The sequence below is a fragment of the Phoxinus phoxinus genome, assembly GCF_949152265.1.
Source record: "Phoxinus phoxinus genome assembly, chromosome: 22".
Classification (NCBI taxonomy): domain Eukaryota; kingdom Metazoa; phylum Chordata; class Actinopteri; order Cypriniformes; family Leuciscidae; genus Phoxinus; species Phoxinus phoxinus.
Genome location: NC_136897.1, coordinates 20,208,175 through 20,227,217, shown reverse-complemented (window position 1 = coordinate 20,227,217; position 19,043 = coordinate 20,208,175). Strand labels below are relative to the sequence as shown.

Below are 19,043 nucleotides of genomic sequence, written 5' to 3'. Positions count from 1 at the left end.
TCATCAAAGCGGTCGTAATTGGCAAGACTTCAAACGCATGACAATAATGCACTTATATTGTAGTTTTCTTTTCTGTACACATGCATAATGAAATGGATATTTTATGCACTGCTCGCTGCATAGTCAACAGCTTCTGTGGCCTGCCCTGCATACTTATGAAGGCCTTTTCCCTGGCTAATGCAAATGAAACAACCCTTACTTTCCTCCGATGACACCTGATGTGATTAGTATGCAACAGCATGTGACAGGACGAGAGCTGAGATTTTGGACTTTGCCAGTGCTCCAGGTGTCCGGTGCAGTCTCCTGCCCGGCTGCCCCCTGACCCCACCTGGCACCTTCCATATGTGCCCTCTCTGCCACCTTCTGTCACAGTGCTCCCACACCAGCCACCCCCTTTATATTTGTGAGGCACGGCATGAAAAGGGCAGCCTTCTTGGGGAAAGATCCATGTCCGAGGTGGAAACCCCCCCTCTTCTGCATTACAGGTGGCAATCGCCATCCATCTGAAAGCCTAATTGAAGTGAGTCCATATTGAATACCGAAATGGATGACTCTCTCTGCAATAAGGTCAAGACGGTAAAAAACAAAAGTTCACTTCTCAATTACATGGCAATAGAATCATCTAGCTCTGTATCGCCACTTTCTCCAGAGGCTGCCGGTGGCATCACTGTCTCTGGTGGCCCGACAGGAGTTCGCCAAAGCAATTCTGAAGATAATTAAGTCATAAATCTTCCACCAGCACCCGACAGCGCCCGAGCCAGATTACCAGACCCAACTCTGCATAATGTAATTCATTCACACAATGATTCCCCCATCTGATAAGGAACCAATTCATTTCCTCAGGTATTAAGGAAAGCCTGACACATGTGGTACTGCTCACCTTGGGCTAATGAAATGGATAAACAAACAGTAGCTGGAGTGTATAATGTTGAATGACGCAATAGAGTACATGTGAGCTGGCAGACGGAAACAACATATGGGTCGGCCGTTTATCTGGGTGCGCCAGACTCTCACGCAGAAAGCTAATGGCCGGGAGCTAATGTTGCCAGGAGTTTTCTATGATGGACAACAACTGTTATGCTCTAACAGTGCGTTAGACTGGAAACATGCTGAACAAAAAATGGAATATAAAGAAAAAATTGCCATTTGTAATAACTTGGAGTGCACTATTAATTCATTAAATATCTTTCACCAATTTATGTAACAAAGTAAAACCGTTTCAATTATTATACTGTATGAAAAAGTTTGACACAGAAATGTAATAAAAAATTAATAACTCTTTTCACAAGTTAAATTTTCAAAGTTCAATTCATCAACAGTTACTGCATTAAGTATCATGAATAACAATATACAACCTTTTGCTTTTACAGCATTTTATTCTAGGCTATTGTTAATTTATAAATGTTAACATTAACATTTAAAACAAGAAAAAGGAAATCCCGCACACTCAATACTTGCAAAAAGTATAAAAAAAATAAAAATTATTAGCAACATTTTGGTCTCATGACCTTCATCAGGCATATACAACATACTGAAACATATGTATACTATAATATATGTATTATGTATCTATAATAAATTATCATTAACCAAGATTAAGAAATGCTGATAATATAACATTAAGTGTATTTCAATTCTATATATTACAACATTAATTTGTGGTTATTTGTTAAATAATTTTATTATTTTATTATAAATCTTGTTCTAATTTAATTCTTAAATTAACCATGTGGTTTATTTGTTTTATAACATTATGCAATATTTGGTTGATTCGTAAAACCATCATCTCTGTTGCAATATACAGTGCTGCAATGAATTCAGGACATGGCAAAGGATGTAAAGCTCAACCACATGAGGCTCATTGAATCTTGTAGACAGAATTGTTGATTTTTTTAGTGTGTGTTACCATTCATCCATCTCTGCAGTGGGAAGAACCGCACTATGTATAAAGTGAAGCAGACTGAGTCATGTACCATTCATGGGGAGAAGCAAGTTAAACGACCCCTTGAGTAGCACTTGCCAAATGCTTCCCGACTTTAGGCAAATCACAAATTGCATGCGATCTGTCACACACTGCTCTAATAAAACTTTCAGAGAGAGGGACACCCGGGCGGACATTTTCTATCCTTGCCCTGATAAATGCTGGTCTCAAATGTGTGTGTTAGAGTAAAGTGAAGGGCCTGGAGTCAGTTTAGGTTTACTTGATGACTGATTAACCTTGCTTGCCCTGTTGATGCAGAGCTGCAGGGGACAGGCGAGGAAAGCCAAGCAGAAAGGAAAGGTAAAAGCTGTCTTTGTGTCTCCAGCTGCCCGACACAGACGTGCACTATTACTGTAGCCGACCAGAGCTCAAGGCCTTCATTCCAGTTTGCCTCTGTAAAATTGCCTCAATAAAACATTGTGCCTTTCTTCAATAAAGCTTTGTAAAGCTTTCTGGTGTGCCATAATTAAGACAAATCACTAAACTAATAAAATAAAAGCATGCTCTGTTTTAGGACACCAAAGGACACTGTTCTAGATTGCTGCTTGGGCTTTAGTCAAAGATCAGCAACTACCCACGACAACACACTGTGATGCAAGTAAATGGACGCTCAAGCTACTTGTATGCATGTCACTGCATTACAACAAAGTATCAAACCAAGTGAGGAATTAAACCACACGTCTATTAAGCTAAACAAAAATAAATAAATAAACGGGTTAGGTTTTCAATGATAAAACATAAAATGTTCAAAAATAACACGAAAGGTTTGCAGAAATGAAATGTCCACATTTTAAGCATGGGTAAAGTGCATCCTATTATTTTTTGGGCTCCACTGTATCAGTAATTCTCATTCAGGCTACTTCAAATTGCAATTTTATCCATTAAACTCAAAACCCTTGAAATAAGTGGTTGGCACATTTGATTCACTGGTGGAAAAGTTTGAAGGCCTCCAAAAGATTAAAGGACCCTTAACACAGTTTTACAATGACCAAATTAATTTCAAAGGTTCTTCTCTGCTAACCTTTTAAAGCATGAAGTGTCAACGTGTCTAAGTTGAAATGGCCTAGATTTTTCGCACATGTTTTATACCAAGATTAGTGGTTTCACTTTTCATCATCATCTAAAAAACTACAAATTTCTCTGCAAGTGAAAAATGGCAGAATTTTTTGCAGCTTTACTCACTACTACATTCTGGGTCAATGCAGAGAACAACACCAACCTGATACTTAGTGGGCAGACTGGACATAATTCATCAAGATCTGGAAAAGAACTCTCCAAGGCCAAGATCATAACACTCTCCCCATAATAGCAGTGTTTATGAATTGTTCATCCCTTAATAAGTGTGCACGAGGACAGTTTAAGCCCATGATGTATCATCACGCTTAAGTATAACTCGGGCTCTAAAGATCGTCCAGCATACAAACTTGTGTTCAGATTTTTTCTTCCTTTGTCTGCTGTCCTTTCAGCCATTTGAGCCAACTTCCACTGTATTGTGTGTGATAATGATGGACAGTGTAAAAAGGCCTGGGAGAGGATGATAGCTGCAGCTGTGGAGAAACTTCCTGAAAACAATGCTTGAGAAAATAGGAATTTCAATTGATGCCTACTGCAAATCTCATCATCGAACCTAAGATCTAAAAGGGGGCCATACGCATAAGAAAACAAAAACTTTTCACGGCAATCACTTTTCATTTTCTAATTTGTTTGTTTCTCTTGCAGAACATACCTCGCCTCTTAGGCAGCCAGGCTTAAAAACGTGTCTAATTAAAGCTTGCACATGGATACGGACAAAAATGCACACACACAATCTACTGCGAGCACAAAACGTGAAGGGGGAAGCTCGAAGCCGCCTTTGCTAATGAGGGGTGACAAGATGTTTATGTAACCCCAAAGCCCTCCAATCCAGACAAAATTAAAGGCCCGGACAGCCTGACCCAGGCCCCCTCAGTCCTAGTGCCCTGTCCCAGGGGGCCCGGGCTGCTAACAGGGAGCTGGAGTGAGTACTTTCACAGCTCCCCCTGATGGAGGTCCGGGGCTGCTAATCCAAAGTGACAGGCGGAGCGGGGGTAGAACGTCCCAACAGCAGGGAGGAACTCCAGAAGGAAGAAAGCACGGGTTAGAACAGGGCAATGCCAAATGAAAACATATGGAGAACAATCTTTCTATAAAAATATATATAAAAGCAATAGCAATTCATTACGTAAAAAGTATTAAAGGAGCCATATCATGGAAAATTGGATATTCCATGCTCTTTTGAAATAATAAAATGTACTAAGTAGACCTACTCTACTTGGTTTTAATATATAATCCTGTCTGTAACTGTGATTTATGTTTACACCACAGTTTCACCCAGAGGATCAATACCTAACTATGATATCCTTGCTTAGACTAGTAAAAATGCACTTCTACAAAACTAAAACTTTCTTGTCAGTCCAAACTGAGCATTTACTGTATTGACGACACAGAGCTAAATCGCAAAACATGGCCACCCATATTTACACATCAATGACTAATAGGAGATCAGAAAGCTGCTCTGCCCAGAATGTAAGCACCAAAGTACATCCAGGGCTCATTTCACATGCAAGGAGAATGTTTCTTAAAATCACTGCAACCAAAAAAAAAAACATGTATTGCCAGAGAGAAGAAGAAACTTGTCATTAAAGCACCCACCCCCAAAAAAACAGCAGTTTATAAAAAAACTTTAGTCACATTATAAGTGTACTAAAACAACAATGTAATTATATGATAATAATAATAAAAATGTATGAAAATACATCTTTTATAAAATAATGGGGTCGAATTAAATGAAAAATTTAATTGCAAATACTGAAATATTTAATAAAGACTTTTATTTTTTATTTGCAGTCCCAGTATGCTTTTATGAGCAGTAATGTAACATAAATGTAATGTTTAAAAAAAAAACGGCACAAATTCTAGGCGATTCTCCAAGGAGAATATGTGGACTCATAAAGCTTGGGGGGAAAACGTTGGCTTTTGTTTCAAAGATGCTGTTCAGCTGACTCATATGAAGTGAATCTAACAATTCTTCTGTTTCCAGCAGATCAGTCATTTCTTGTTCAAAGAAACATTGAAAGCCTCATCATTCAGCTCCCATGGCAGTTTCACATACGTTCACAAGTCCCCTAAATGTCTCAAGTGCACTTAGTGTTACTGTTGAGAGACTGAATGTAAAAAGTCTTTACAGGATCCCCCTGTCAGTTTATGAGAGCGAGTCTGAATATGCCCTTTCGCCTCTAAGACCTGCTGCGTATGTATGTTTTTCAACTCGAGTTTCAGTGACAATACTTAACGTATTGTCTCTACACTCACATGTCTGTGATAATTGGATTTCAGTATAGCTGACTGCATGAATGCGAGTGAACTAGTTATGAGAGAGTTTGTAGGTTATGTGTGCATGTAAACTAGTTGGTTATACGTTTTATACTACGGGGCTGTTGAATGCTTGATTCTGATTGGTTGACGAATATTCTAATTTGTGCAATTATTTTTAGGGAAAAGCACGGCTAAAGAAGTTCCAGGCAGGTCTTGACCACACTAGTTTCATATCACTTCGCCAAATGATTTTAGTTATTTCAAAGGTATTTACAGCCCACAAAACTAAAACCCACAATGACACTGACAGAGCAAATAAATACACTAAATAATAGGATAAATAAACGTCCAATTATAAAAAAAATTGCCAATAAATTACGTTTTATTATGTATTTAGCATTTATTAGTTATTATGGAAAAGCAGATATCTCTTCCTTGCGCTCTCTCCCACTCAAATGGACATACTTACAGTATGAAACGTGTTATCAGCGCTGATCTGGCGATTTTATCAGTAAAATAGTTTAGAAACTTAAAAGCTACATGATATTTCTAACTAACGAGATGCACTGCAGATAAACATAGTTTCTCTATTAGTAGACGTTGGTGCCAAACACTGTTGGGAGACGCACAGACAGGTAATTCACACACTTAATCTCTCTCTCTCTCTCTCTCTCTCTCTCTCTCTCTCTCTCTCTCTCTCTCTCTCTCTCTCTCTCTCTCTCTCTCTCTCTCTCTCTCTCTCTCTCTCTCTCTAATAACTGCATTAATAACTGCATTAGACTGCTAGCAGTTGCTTAAGTCTCTGTTACTAGCTCTGAAATTACATTTTGGAATTAGCAACGGACGCTTGGGATGTGTAAAAAAAAAAAGCTCTTGCTGTCCCACACACAAGAGCGTCTTAAGGACAGAAACTTGGCAAACATGATGATACATCATGTTTTAAGGTGTGGTAACCGTAGAATAAGTGTAATAATTGACTCTGGGCAATGGAATTATTAGAAAAATAATGTACACCCGAGGTGCATTACCACCTCGAGTGTGCATTATTTTTCGAATAATTCAACGGCCCAGAGTCAATTATTCCTTACATGTGTGATGATGAGGACCTAACATATACACATCTACTCAATCACCTCTCTCAGCTTGCTTTGGTCTCATCAGCTGTAAACACTCCAAGGATAAAAGATACATCGCTTCCAGCATGCTCTTTGCACAACAGATCGGTTAAAACCTCCCTTGAATGATGCAAATATCAGGAAATTGTTGAATTTTGAAGTTAGCGATGTCACAACCAATTAAAATACAGTCAACAACAGAACAAGGAGCTTTACTAGGCTAAAGCAGGGATGGGTTTGATGATCTGTCTGTAGCCAGCAGGATGAGGAACATAAAATAATGGCTGTCTCTGTTTGAGCCTCTAAGAGCTCCAAGTACCGATCTGGCACAATCAACCACACATTTTATACAGACACTTAAAGTACAAATCAATGCTGCAGTCCCTCTGAAATAATTGGAACACAGTAATCTAAACCACAATGGCATCAGTGGAAAAAAGCAGACTTCTGTTGCCTTTGCAATGGCAGCTTCTGATTGTACTATGTCTTGAAAGCATGGCTGTTGCTTCAGGAGGTGGAAGAACGGTTTGTCTAATCAGTAGCAAGAAGCTGTTTTTCATTAAAAGTCATCATTGGCTGGAGAGATCCTAGGCTCCGGATAATCTGTCTCACTATGGTTTGGGTCTGATTCAACGTGGATCACGTTGAGTTTCTGGGAATTATGTCTAACCTCATAGTGACATGGTGGGATGTCAGCCAAAAAAATGTAATTGGGATGTAATCTGGAGGTAACAAAGCGAGTTACAGAGTATTCTGAAATCTGTTTAATGCACTATTACACATAGTGAGTTTAGACTAGTGGGTAAATAAACAATGAAAGCAAAGAGGTAGAGATTACATTTTCTAAAATAACTGGTCAGTGGTTTACCTGAACAACTAATCACCTAATCTTAAATAAGCCCTTAATAATTAGGCTGGTTTCAGATTCACCCTATACTGAACAGACATATTTCTTAAGATATAAAAAAACTTTTAGATAAAAGTGACAAAAGCAAAAAATAATAATACAATGCAATGCAATGTCTTAAACAACAGCTAAAATTAAATAAAATAAAGATAAAAATGACCAAATAAAATAAAACAAAACAATGCATCCTGACCATTGTGATCCATCCCTATTATGTGTTCAAACAGGTGAACAAAAATGAAAAACGAGTAAGAGCATCCAACATGGCAACCTCCTGTGGTACTAGTGTTAATTTTGTCAGCTATTTTTACATTTAGTCTTAGTCCTGTGTCAAATGTACTTTTTATCGTATTTAGTCAACCTTGCCCTGTTTTGATTCAGTCAAGTTTTAGTCGACTAAAAGCCTGCCATTTTAGTCTAGTTTTAGTCAATGAAAAAGTCATATTTTCGTCATGCTACATAATGGTTAAATTGATAATGATAACGATTGATAACGATTATTTTGCTTAAAATTATAATCACAACAATTGTTGTCATTTGAGAAATTTGCATTTCATCAAAATTATTGCACTTTCATAGTACAAAATCTAGAGAATGTCTCATTTAGTCTCATAATGTCTCATAGAACTCATATGCATGGTTTATTTTACCTAATCTAGTTTCCAGATTTTTTTAATAGGCTATTTGTCATAAATTAACCCATTCTTAATTTCATACATTATGAAAACAAGACATATCCCTCAAAAATTTAAACGGTGAAATTTCTTGCCTAATTCCAAATTACATTCATGTTTTTTAATTTAAAAAAAACGTGCAATCGGCTTTTGAAGAAACACAGACTGGTTGAATGACACTTTCATTTTGCAAAATATCTCAAATGGAGATCGCTGAACTCCAGCTTGCATGTTTGCCTGTGTTTTTTAAGTATTCAGATCATCCGCGCTACTTCAGCAGTGTTTAGAGAGAGCGCTACGCAAGGCTTCCAGATTGCAAATATTAAGTAAAACATCGGATAGAAAATGTGTTTTTTTTAACAGAAAATCTCAGATTGGGGGATTTAAATTCTTGAAATCTGGCAACCGCAAGCACGAAAGTGTGTAGCGGCTTGTTAAAAACAGTCTGTAATACAAAAACAAAGAGAGGTTTTAGTAATGCTTTTATTTTTTAACTACATTTTAGTCCCGTCTTTTTTCGTCAGCAATATTGCATGTTGATATAGTCACAGTTATCGTTTAATTACATTGGTGTTGTCTCGTTATAGTCTCGTCTTAGTCATGGAAGAAAAGGTCGTCAACGAATATTTTTCGTCATAGATTTCATTAACGAAATTAACACTATGTGGTACCAAAGCACCCAGTTGACACCAAAAAAAAGTTAATGTTAATAAATAAAAATGTGTAGACTTACCAGCCTGGTTAGTAGTGATGTTGACTGATGAATATTGGGGAGAATAAGGGCTCTGGTCTGATACACCGTTGACAGCCTGGACTTCGAAAGTGTACTGGGTGTGAGCCAGAAGTTCACTTATAAAGACCCGGCTCTCCGTGAGTCCCAGCTGCCGTGGAACGAACTGCACGTTGTCCCCACAGCGAGTGCAGCCCCCTCTGCCACCTCCGCAACTCTTGCAGATGATGTTGTAGACCACGTCATCACGACCACCAGTCTCCCGCGGAGGATTCCACTCCAGCATCAGTGAAGTCTCATTCACACTGGAGATGACATTTTGAGGAGCCGATGGCACAGCTGGAAAAACAAACAAGAAAAATCCTTTAACGAAAGTCTGAAAGAAAAAATAGATTACCCCTGTAAATGACTCAAAGAATTGTTATCTGCCCTTTGTTTGAAATACATATTAGGGGTGTAATGGTTCTCGGTAAAAAAAAATCGAACCGGACCGTTCTCCACCCACGGTTCGGCACACACTTGTGGCGCAGTTAATTTAAAATCTGACGCCGTATACGCATATGGTTTGCTGAAAATAACCAGATGTAAAACAGACTAATAGGGTAATGCATGTTTCTGACGATGGATCCGCATTGTTCCCCAAAACTTTGCTTAAGATTTACGCCGTCATCACCCGGGTGTTGATAGTGTGCAAGCACAGGTTGCTATCAGTGTTTAAAGTAAACTCATTTGGCAATTTAAACATTTAAAGAAGACGCAAAAGAGAACTTGACCACGTTGTGAGAAGATTTGTGTGAACACTCATCTGAAGCGTGCACATGGAAAGCCTTGCACACAAACAGTGTGCAAATATTATGTTCTCACGGACAATTCACACACAAATTATGTCAACATGCCCATCTTGGCGAGTATCCTAGCAAACAGTAGGTTATGTCTTAATGAACGTAAACAGTCGAGAAAGACAACGCATTGTGTATCAGTATCTGTGTCTTAAAGTGACAACATCCTAATTTTCCTGCTGCTGTCTGTGTTTTTAATGTTAATCAAACAACAAAAGACAAGGGAATTACTCACATACTTTTATAGAGAGGATAGTAGCGTGTCAAATAAATGAAGGGCGGTAAAGGAGATGAAAGGATTAGTCAATGTGAAGTCGGACTTGAACTTCCCAGAGGGGTAGACAGAATAATACAATGACACAATGTATATGGTGTGCAATTCCATGTGTATTTCCTTGCATATTTCCATCATGCTAATTTGAATTACGATAACATCGCACAAATCACAGGCTTACTTGGGTCTGTTGAAACATTTTTTTTCCGAGCTGTTCCTGTGTTTGTAAACATCATTTGCATTTGCTCATGCACACACAGCACATTTGAAGAAGAGTAAGAGCACACCAAACAAACGCACCTCCGAGATCTCGTCCTGACTGACAGCCCAACTAAAGCTAACAATACCCTGTGTTTATCTTCAGCCGACATGTGCTCCCAATTACTGTGGGTGCTCCTCTAGGGCCAAGTGAGGTAATCAAGAAACAAACCACTGCCTTTTGCCCTTTTAAAAAAGCCCCCCCAAAAAATGAAGCCTCCAATTGATTACCTATTTACAGCTGTGAATCATTAAGAGCCATCTCTGTCTTGAAGCTCTGTCGCATGCAAAACTGTTTCTAAACATCCCATTCCCAGGTTAGTGGGCGGTAAAGGCTGCTGTTTCCTCTCTTTAATCAGGCAAAGGCCCACTGAGCTTCAACTCTGCGACACGATGCTGCTCTCTTATTCACAACAGCTGCTCTCCTCCCAGGGCCAGGCTTTTGCAAATAGCTTTTGTAAAAAAAACGGTTTCGTTCTTCCTTTTCTTTCTCCTTCTCTGCCCCCACCTTGCCTTTTTCAGGAAGAGACAAAAACATGCCGTTCACAACAACATAAGGAGCTGTCTGTCTCTCTTTCCTAGTCTTCTTGGCCTCATCTGTTTCAATAATAGGGCCATGAGTTATTTTTCTCTGCCTGATCTGTAGTCAGTGGGAATGAAGAGAAAAGGCTGCTGTTTGCAATGGTTTTGGAAGAGAGGTGTGCTGTTGGAGTTAGAAAAGGTATCATTGGTACGTCTTATCCATTTTAGTGATTTCATTTGTATTGTTGAATCAGTTTGAATTTTTCAGCGCATTCATGCGCACCAGGCTAATAATATTCATGATGAATTTTTGTAGTAGAATATTTAGTTAAATGCTAAAGTCCATCACCGTGTTTTCAATTTATTTACAGAAATTGTGCTTTATGTTTTATTTTTTCATATTTAGTGTACATTTTTTTATTTAAAATTTGATGTTATTATACTTAGTGAGATAAAAAACAAAACAAGTTTGTGCCAGATAATAACTTTGAGCCATTTTATCTTAATTTTGTGCAAATAAATAAAAATACTCTATTATTATGTAAATTATAAAACAAAACAAGTTTCTGCCAGATAATAACTTATCTTAATTTTATGCATGATACATAATCAAAAATTAAAAATACTCTATTATGTTAATTATAATACAAATCATTTTCTTTTGAGCACTAGTTTTTTTTAATATATATTTTCTTTTCTTTTTTAAGACAATGAAAGTTCACTCTGAAAGTTTAGAAAATATATTTTTAAAATTAGGCTTTCATGTTGATTGAGAAAAAGCATAGAGGACGCACTTGTACAGGGCATCTCTAAGGGGTCAGAGTCTGTGCGGTAATATCCATTTCGGCAGACACAGTTGGTGGCTCCGTCGTTGGTTGTGCGGCTGTTGATTGGACACTGCAGGCACTTCTCGTCACCTTGCGCAGTCTTGAAGAAACCTGAGGGGCATGCTGAAACAGAGACAGAGAAAGGGATGAGAGAAGGACAAGAAAGTGAACTTTTCAATATTACATGATTTCCAAGTGCCAGAGTACACGAAATAAATGATGGGCCACTGAAGTCAAGCTGAAACACACTTTGGAGTATTTCACACATGTAAAGAGAAGCAGTATAGTCAAGTAAACATAGCATGTTCAGTATATGGGGCTGAATAATTCAAATCCTGTGCTCTTTCATGACATGCTAAGAGCATTCCACTTCATGTGTGATCTGCACATGGATGTCCTCACTTTTATAATTAATAGGTTGATTTTAGAAACAGCATGTGAAAGACAGGGAAAAAAAGTAGAATAAGGCCAGAAACAGTCTATTCATGTACAAATATGCAGATTATTGTGCTTCAGGTCTGAAGGATTGTGACTCCTCTTTTCTTGGTTTACCTTTGCTGTACTTTTCACCTGTGACACCCTCACTTACAACCACACATTTTGGAGTAAAAGAGAACATAAAAAAAAAAAAAAAAAACATGTAGGGTGTGACGTAATTTTATCAACAGGGATTTGATTAGATTGTGAAAAGTAGACATCCAAAGCCAAGAGGGAGCCAGGACTGATTTGCTGTGGATTGCAAATACTTTTGGACTGTGAAGGTCAGGTTCAATCTTGAGAACATCTCATTCTCAACATAATCGTAATGTTTCTTTTCAAATCTATCATTATTTTCTGCTATTGTTAAGGTTTATTAAGCATTAAAGTGAGTCACTATGTCCTTGTATTGAATTCACCCGACTGGATGAAAGTCAGTCGTACGGGTTTGAAACAGCACTTCAGCAGGTTTTGTTTTTTTCATGTTTTGGGTTATCTTTCCCTATAAGACCACCAATGTGTATTAAGAAAAGAACAGGGTATTTTTTGATTTACATTGACTATGTTTGTTGTTTTAATCACCCTTGCTCTACTAGAGAGCAGGAGTGTATTTTCATGTGTACATACCGATATTCCCTGGAGGCCTTTCAGACCTTGCAAGTTTTCATGTTGTACTTCTCTGTACCAAACAAACAAAGCACTTCCCAAAGAGAGGGATAACTGACAAGCACTTGGCCCGGATGAACAGCACATTGCTGTGGAGTACATCCCCCCAGCACTAACCCAACCATGAGCGCAAGAGAAAAAGACCACAGCAAGTGACAGCCCACATCCACACACATCTGGAAAGAAAAGCCATCCTGGCTCGCCAAGTTTGAAAAACCCTGTCACCCCATTCCTAATGGGTGACCTTGCTTCCACGCCAAATGATTTGAACACACCTTCAATATCTGAACCGTTTTAGAGGAGCTAAAAAGCAATAAAGCACAGACACTTCGGCCTCCATAGTCTAAGCTGGCAATCACGGCAAGGATTTGTGCAGCGGGCCGGCCAAGGAAAATGTCTGTCGACGGGTTTATTTGGAGAAAGCAACTCCAGTCAGGGTTCAGCCGTGCTCTTAAACACGCACAAATAAGCCGGACTGTACATCCGTCGAGGCAGTGAGATCACATTCTTACAGCTCAATTACAGGGGGCAGAGGTTAACTAGTGCCCAGTGGTCATTAAAGGGGAGTCTGTTATTTCAGTGAAATGTTTCAGACAGAAAGGGTGCTATTCCCCATTTCCTCTCACCTGCTCGCCACAGACCGTCTCTCTTGATCCCATTTCAACACCCTGGCAAACCACAGGACCAGCTCAGCATCCAGGAACACTTTAGACTGCCATACACGGACACACAAATACACGTTTTTACATTCCCTCTTTGCACTCAACACATCCGCACTCATTTTCTTATTCCAAAAACACCCACGCTCTTTCTCCCTCTTAAGAGTTTAAGCAAACTTAGTCTTTCCCAAATCCAGCTGACAGGTTTCTATAAGCCTCCACCAGGAAACTGACAGCCCAGTTCCCCAAAACACACACACGCACATAAACACACACACACACACACACACAAACACACACACACACACACAGAGGTGTAAAAGCATGGCTAAATATCCCATGTGAATGAGTATAATAAACGTTTAGAAATGGACTGCTGGAAAAAATGCACAATGTGAAAGCGATAGAGCACCTCGGTTTAATATTAGATTTGACATGTTTTTCTTTTCAAATGATTTATGGCAAAACTAGCCGTGTGCAAAGTGAAATATGAGGCTTGTGTGTTCGGAGAAAGTGTCATTGGAGTCACCGAGACAAGCACAACTGCAAAGCTTCAGCATTTAAGATGAAACTCGGACAGAAAGGTAATCAAAAACAGCAATGGAAAGCAGACTGGACCCAAATGGACTGAGATCAAAGAGAGAGAAAACAGGAAGAGATGGAAAACTGCAGCAAGAGTGCTTAAAATAAATCCGCTTTGTCCCCTTGTCTATTCATGTATTTTAAAAATACATTTTAAATCCTGCTCTATGATGAACAGGTTTTTAATTTTCGATCAACTAATTGTATATATATTTTTGGGGACACAAGGTATAAACTTTCCGGGTGATGCAACTTTTTATTATAATGAAGAGATTAAACTAATTAAATGATTGCGGGGTAACAAAAATAACCTTTGACCTCCTAAATTACAAATGTTTAGCATATTAGCTTATTTCTTAGAAAAAATAATTTATTCTATTTTAAACCGCTTCACTGCATATTAATACAGTATATGAGGAAAAAAACAATCGCAAAATAAAAGTCCTGTAGTGTGACCAACAAAGTCATGTGATCCAACCAAAATGGGGGAAAAAATAATTTTTTATAGAGAGGACCCCTGCAGACAGAAATGAAAACTTTCTTGAGAATGGTAAATTAATAATAATACAAAGAGTACATTTCTAAGACTTTGGCACAAGTGTTTTAAACAAGATTTTTCTTGTATCGTCATTGACCCATTAAGAGTTGTCTTAACACCCTAGCTTGCAGGTTGACATACGCTAACTAGTGTTGAAGGGAAAATTGTGCACCTTCACTACAAAAACAGAAACTGAGAGGGCCCGATCCTCCCACCACAAACTCTGCCAGTCTCCTAGAGAGGGTTAGCCTATGCCACGCTGACGAAGGAAGGGGGAGGGAGGCACTGAGTATCCGCGCCTGACTCCACCACTTGCCGTCTGGGCATGACCTTGCATGTCTCCATACTTGCTTCCAGATGGTTCCATCCAACTAAGGGAAATAATGTCAGCCGTGCTAAAAACGTGGGGACTGTGCTAAACATGGCGTAGAAGCGTACGACTCTGCTCGCCGAACTACCCTGTGCAGAGGAATGCAATCGAGAGAAAAACCGTGTCAGCTGTAGCCCCAGGGACGATAGAAATCCTGATTAAAGAGCACATCAGCGCTTTGATATATAGCACATCAAGATTAGAAATGGTTGAATTGTTTGATCACAATGTTTCTCTTGCAAGCTCAGAATGGAAATAAAAAAGTCTGTTTTGTTTTTTGTGCAAAATTTAAATCTGTTTGTATAGAAAGAAAAAAACAAATAATGACACTTTTGAAATTGAAACATTTGAAACACTTTGAAATGTGGACCCTTTGGTCTCTTTTTTGGTGATAGAGATGAATCTGGTTCTGTAGCAAGGAAGAGATGAAGTCATTTTGAAATGCATCATTTGCTGAAAAGATCAGCTTATTTACAGCATTAATTTACAACAGCCAGTCCATGCAGGTTCATACTGGTCTAGCAGGTCTTGAGAAGAAACCTATGAATCGAAGCAATTTATGCTAGTGACCAGATATGGGTGTTTCTTCACACCTTTATGTAATTTCTACCACACTAAACAATTTTGCCCCAAATAGTCTGCGTCATTTTGAATTAACATGTAAATTACCAACGTAAAATATCCTTTTTTATAATATACACTGTAAAAAAAATGTAACCTCTCCAAGTCAAAATATTCTAGTGACTGGTCACATCTAAATTTTTAAACTGGCCCAAGTGAAATTCAGTAAAATAAATTGAATTAATTGTTGCAATAGTCTGTTAACATTGGCTCAATGCGAAATAATATGTCAGACTAATTGAAAATCAGAAAATTTTGACTTGGGGATGTAATTTTTATATATATATATATATATATATATATATATATATATATATATATATATATATATATATATTAATAAAATATATATTATTTGCATACAGCTAGCTATACAAGTATTAGTAATTAGTATTAGTAAGTTGCCTATTTTTTAATAAGTTGCTCACTAAGTCTGCACTTAAATGACCAATATACATTAAAAACAGCAATATTGTGAAAAAATATAACAATATAAAAGTAACTGTTTTTAATAATGTTGTAATATATCTATTTTGATATATTATTATATATTTTGATAAAATAAATATATTTATTACTGGGATGGTAATGCTAAAGCAGCCATTACTTTAGTCTTCAATTAAGGTGTTAAACTGCAGGGAAAAAAATACATGTGTTAGTGAGTTAATTTTGACAGCCCTGAATTCAACATAAAAAAAGTAAAACTATTCTAAGCATTTGAATAATAGTGCAATAGATAATAGTGATAGATAATTACATATTAATTACCAATGAGAAAAGTGCAGAGTTATCAGTTTATTATATAAAAATCCACAAGGCCTAAAGCACTTCTAGTTAAAGAAACACCCATATACTGTCAATTTTATCCAGAACACATCAAAGAGGTCCAAGACCCGCTGTCGAAAACGTAGTTGTCGCATTTCAGTGACTACGGTGAGAAGTATTGAACGCAAACCGCCTGGCACTCTTTCAAACCTTGCCTTGCTTGTGTTTATTGCCTCTAATAACACGTGCAGACCGAGGAAAAGGTAGCAGTGGCATAATGGCAGGCTTAGTGGGCTGTGTGAGTGAAATCCCGTTGTGAACATGTGCTCGGGTGCCAGAACGCTAGTCATGTTTTATTACAGGTAATTCGCTGGCGATTTCAAAGATTGCCAGAGCGTTTTCATCCAGTCTGATTTACGTAGGTGCTAAAGAAAGAGGCGTACACGCAGATGGCTGCATGTGCGCTGGAGCCGGTTGGTAGCGGGGCAGGAATGTGTGTGTACATGTACCGGCGGATATGGCTCCTCCAGCTGCGTCCAATTCAGGAGCCAGGAGTGCAAACAACACCGGAGCCTTTGGGGCTGGCATTTCCATCATGGCTGCCTGCGCATAATGCTGGATGCTCTACAGACACTACTGGCTGTACAGTGTCTAATCCAGCTAAAGTCACAGTTACTTAGGGAATAGGGGAAAAAAAATAAACCTGGTCACTCATGTGCATATCCAATGAACATTTATGTACCTCAACACATACACAGTCACATGTCCTTTGTTCCCCACCAGAACAAAAAGGCCTCTTTGTCTGGGGTGACTGTAGTAGTGACAAACTCCCCTCCCTTTTTTATGCTGCCCATCTATTCAGCCACTCAAAAGCTGGTTTGAAAGTACTGCATTTAATGAAAGCTACATTAAAGAGGGACCAGGGACAGAGGTGTGTGTGTGGGGGAGAGGGGGGCTGTATGTGAGGAGAGATGCATGGAAAAGAAAAACAGAAAAGCGAAGAACCAAGGGATGCTCGGTTTTGTTTGCACAGCAAAAAATGTGCTGAAAGCAGGGAAATGGGGCAGAGTCTGAGGGGTTTTCTGTATGGATGGGGGAAGTCCTATTGTGACCAAGGGGAGCAGTGTGTGAAACAGATGGATGATGTGTTTGTTACAAGAACGTGTTTGCTTTAGAACTGCTTTATATTTAATCAAACCTCAAAATTAATTTCAAATGACTTGGTAGAGCTTAGAAACCTTCTCATCTATAGTATAAAAAAGTGATATTAGGAGCAATAGGTCTTTGATAATGTAGAAGTTCTCCAAATTAATAGAATAAGCAAAATTTAGAGAAGCACAATATATCGGTACCATATCGGTAGTTGGCCGATATTAGATTTCTTAATTTATCCAATATTGACCAATACAAATATTTAATTTTGCATCCTCATTTAATTTATTTTTCCATTTAAACATACCTTTGCTGTCATATACAAATTTTAAAAAATACTGTTAAAATGTAATATTTAGCAACTCTCAAAATGAATATCAATCTTTCATACTGTACATTATAATGTTGTGATGCCTAAATTCACTTGCATTTAAAACAGCTGACTTTAATATTTTAATGTTAATTCATTTAGACAAAATAGTGTTGAATTTGAATTATCACTTATAACATGAAAATCAGTTTCAGCTTCTCACATTGGCCAGAATTTTAATATTGTGCAAAAACAGACCTTGTTCTTTAATTATATTGTGGATATTTAGCAATATGCAAATATGCAAATTATGCAATGCGACTCTGAATGGAAGTGTCCTGATATAGTTGGATACTAGTAGAAATTCCTACTAACATCAAAAAGAATTTAAACTGTAACTGCTTTTACTAGTAGCTTATAATATGATAAAAATATTCAATATAATAATATGCACGAGGCAGGGTAATATGAACAGCCAAGAGTGGTCTTTTGAATTCTGCTGAAATGTGATTTTTTTTAATGCAATTACATGGCCACACAGGTCTACACATGAAAAGGTAATACAAAGTTCATCATTCACCATCTCAAGAGTGCGAGAGTTAGCGAACGAACTCAGTTTGGAAAAGCATCAGTGGGTCTTAGAATTCAATTAAGGCTCAAGCCTGACCAGCTAATTCAATAAAGACTGTGTGAAAGCAATTAGACAACTGGCATTCAGCTCACCCCACCACACGGGCATAAATTACAAATTTATTTCCCTCTCTAGGTCTTCTTGTCTGATGCAATTAACATGCCAGGAACATGTCTGCCCGGCATGTTAGTGAGGAACCAGGCGGCGGTCCTGGGAATAAAGGAGAGCATCAATGATCTTCTCAAGGTCTCTCAATGTCAACTCTGACTCTGACTCCATCAGTCATAGTAACTGGTAACAAAAAAAGGGTTGAGTAAGACATAGGTTAATCAGTGCCATATGCTAGGCTGTCTTACCACAGTATGGTCAGAGTAGAATAGACACCATATTTAATTTGACATGAACAAAATCGGGCAGTGAGGGACAGAAGAACAGCCCATTTAGTATAAAACTTTGAAAAGACTTTTCAATTTAAAGTGGACAAAAAAATGCAGAATATTATGAATAAATACAGGTTATGAATATTATATATGACCTAAGGCTTAAAAGACATGTTGAAAAGGCTACTCAGAGTACTTCTATCCTTCATAACCAGGGTTTTTTTCACATCCAATTGCATTTTCTAATCTATTCTGACTGAAAGACTGCTACAGAGTTTCTTAAGTAGTTATGATGTGTTAGCTAAAGAAAATGAAAAGTCTTTGACAGACACAATAGCCGCTTTTCCACCGCCGGGTCGTTCCTGGCCAGCCGGTACGGTTACGGTTTCCTTTTCCACTGTGAGGCAGATAACGGCCGCTCTTTGGAATGTA

General features: G+C 38.1%; 1 protein-coding gene across 4 annotated transcripts in view; it reads right to left on the bottom strand.

The window, feature by feature from the left end:
• Positions 1-19,043, bottom strand: part of ephb2b (eph receptor B2b) — a 160,835-nt gene that overhangs the window by 26,275 nt on the left and 115,517 nt on the right. For all 4 annotated transcript variants that reach the window (XM_079596905.1, XM_079596903.1, XM_079596902.1 and 1 more), the window contains 2 exons: positions 11,428-11,583; positions 8,744-9,079 (listed from right to left, as the gene is read on the bottom strand). In XM_079596905.1, the coding sequence (XP_079453031.1) occupies positions 8,744-9,079; positions 11,428-11,583 (492 nt within the window). The remainder of the gene's footprint in view (positions 1-8,743; positions 9,080-11,427; positions 11,584-19,043) is intronic.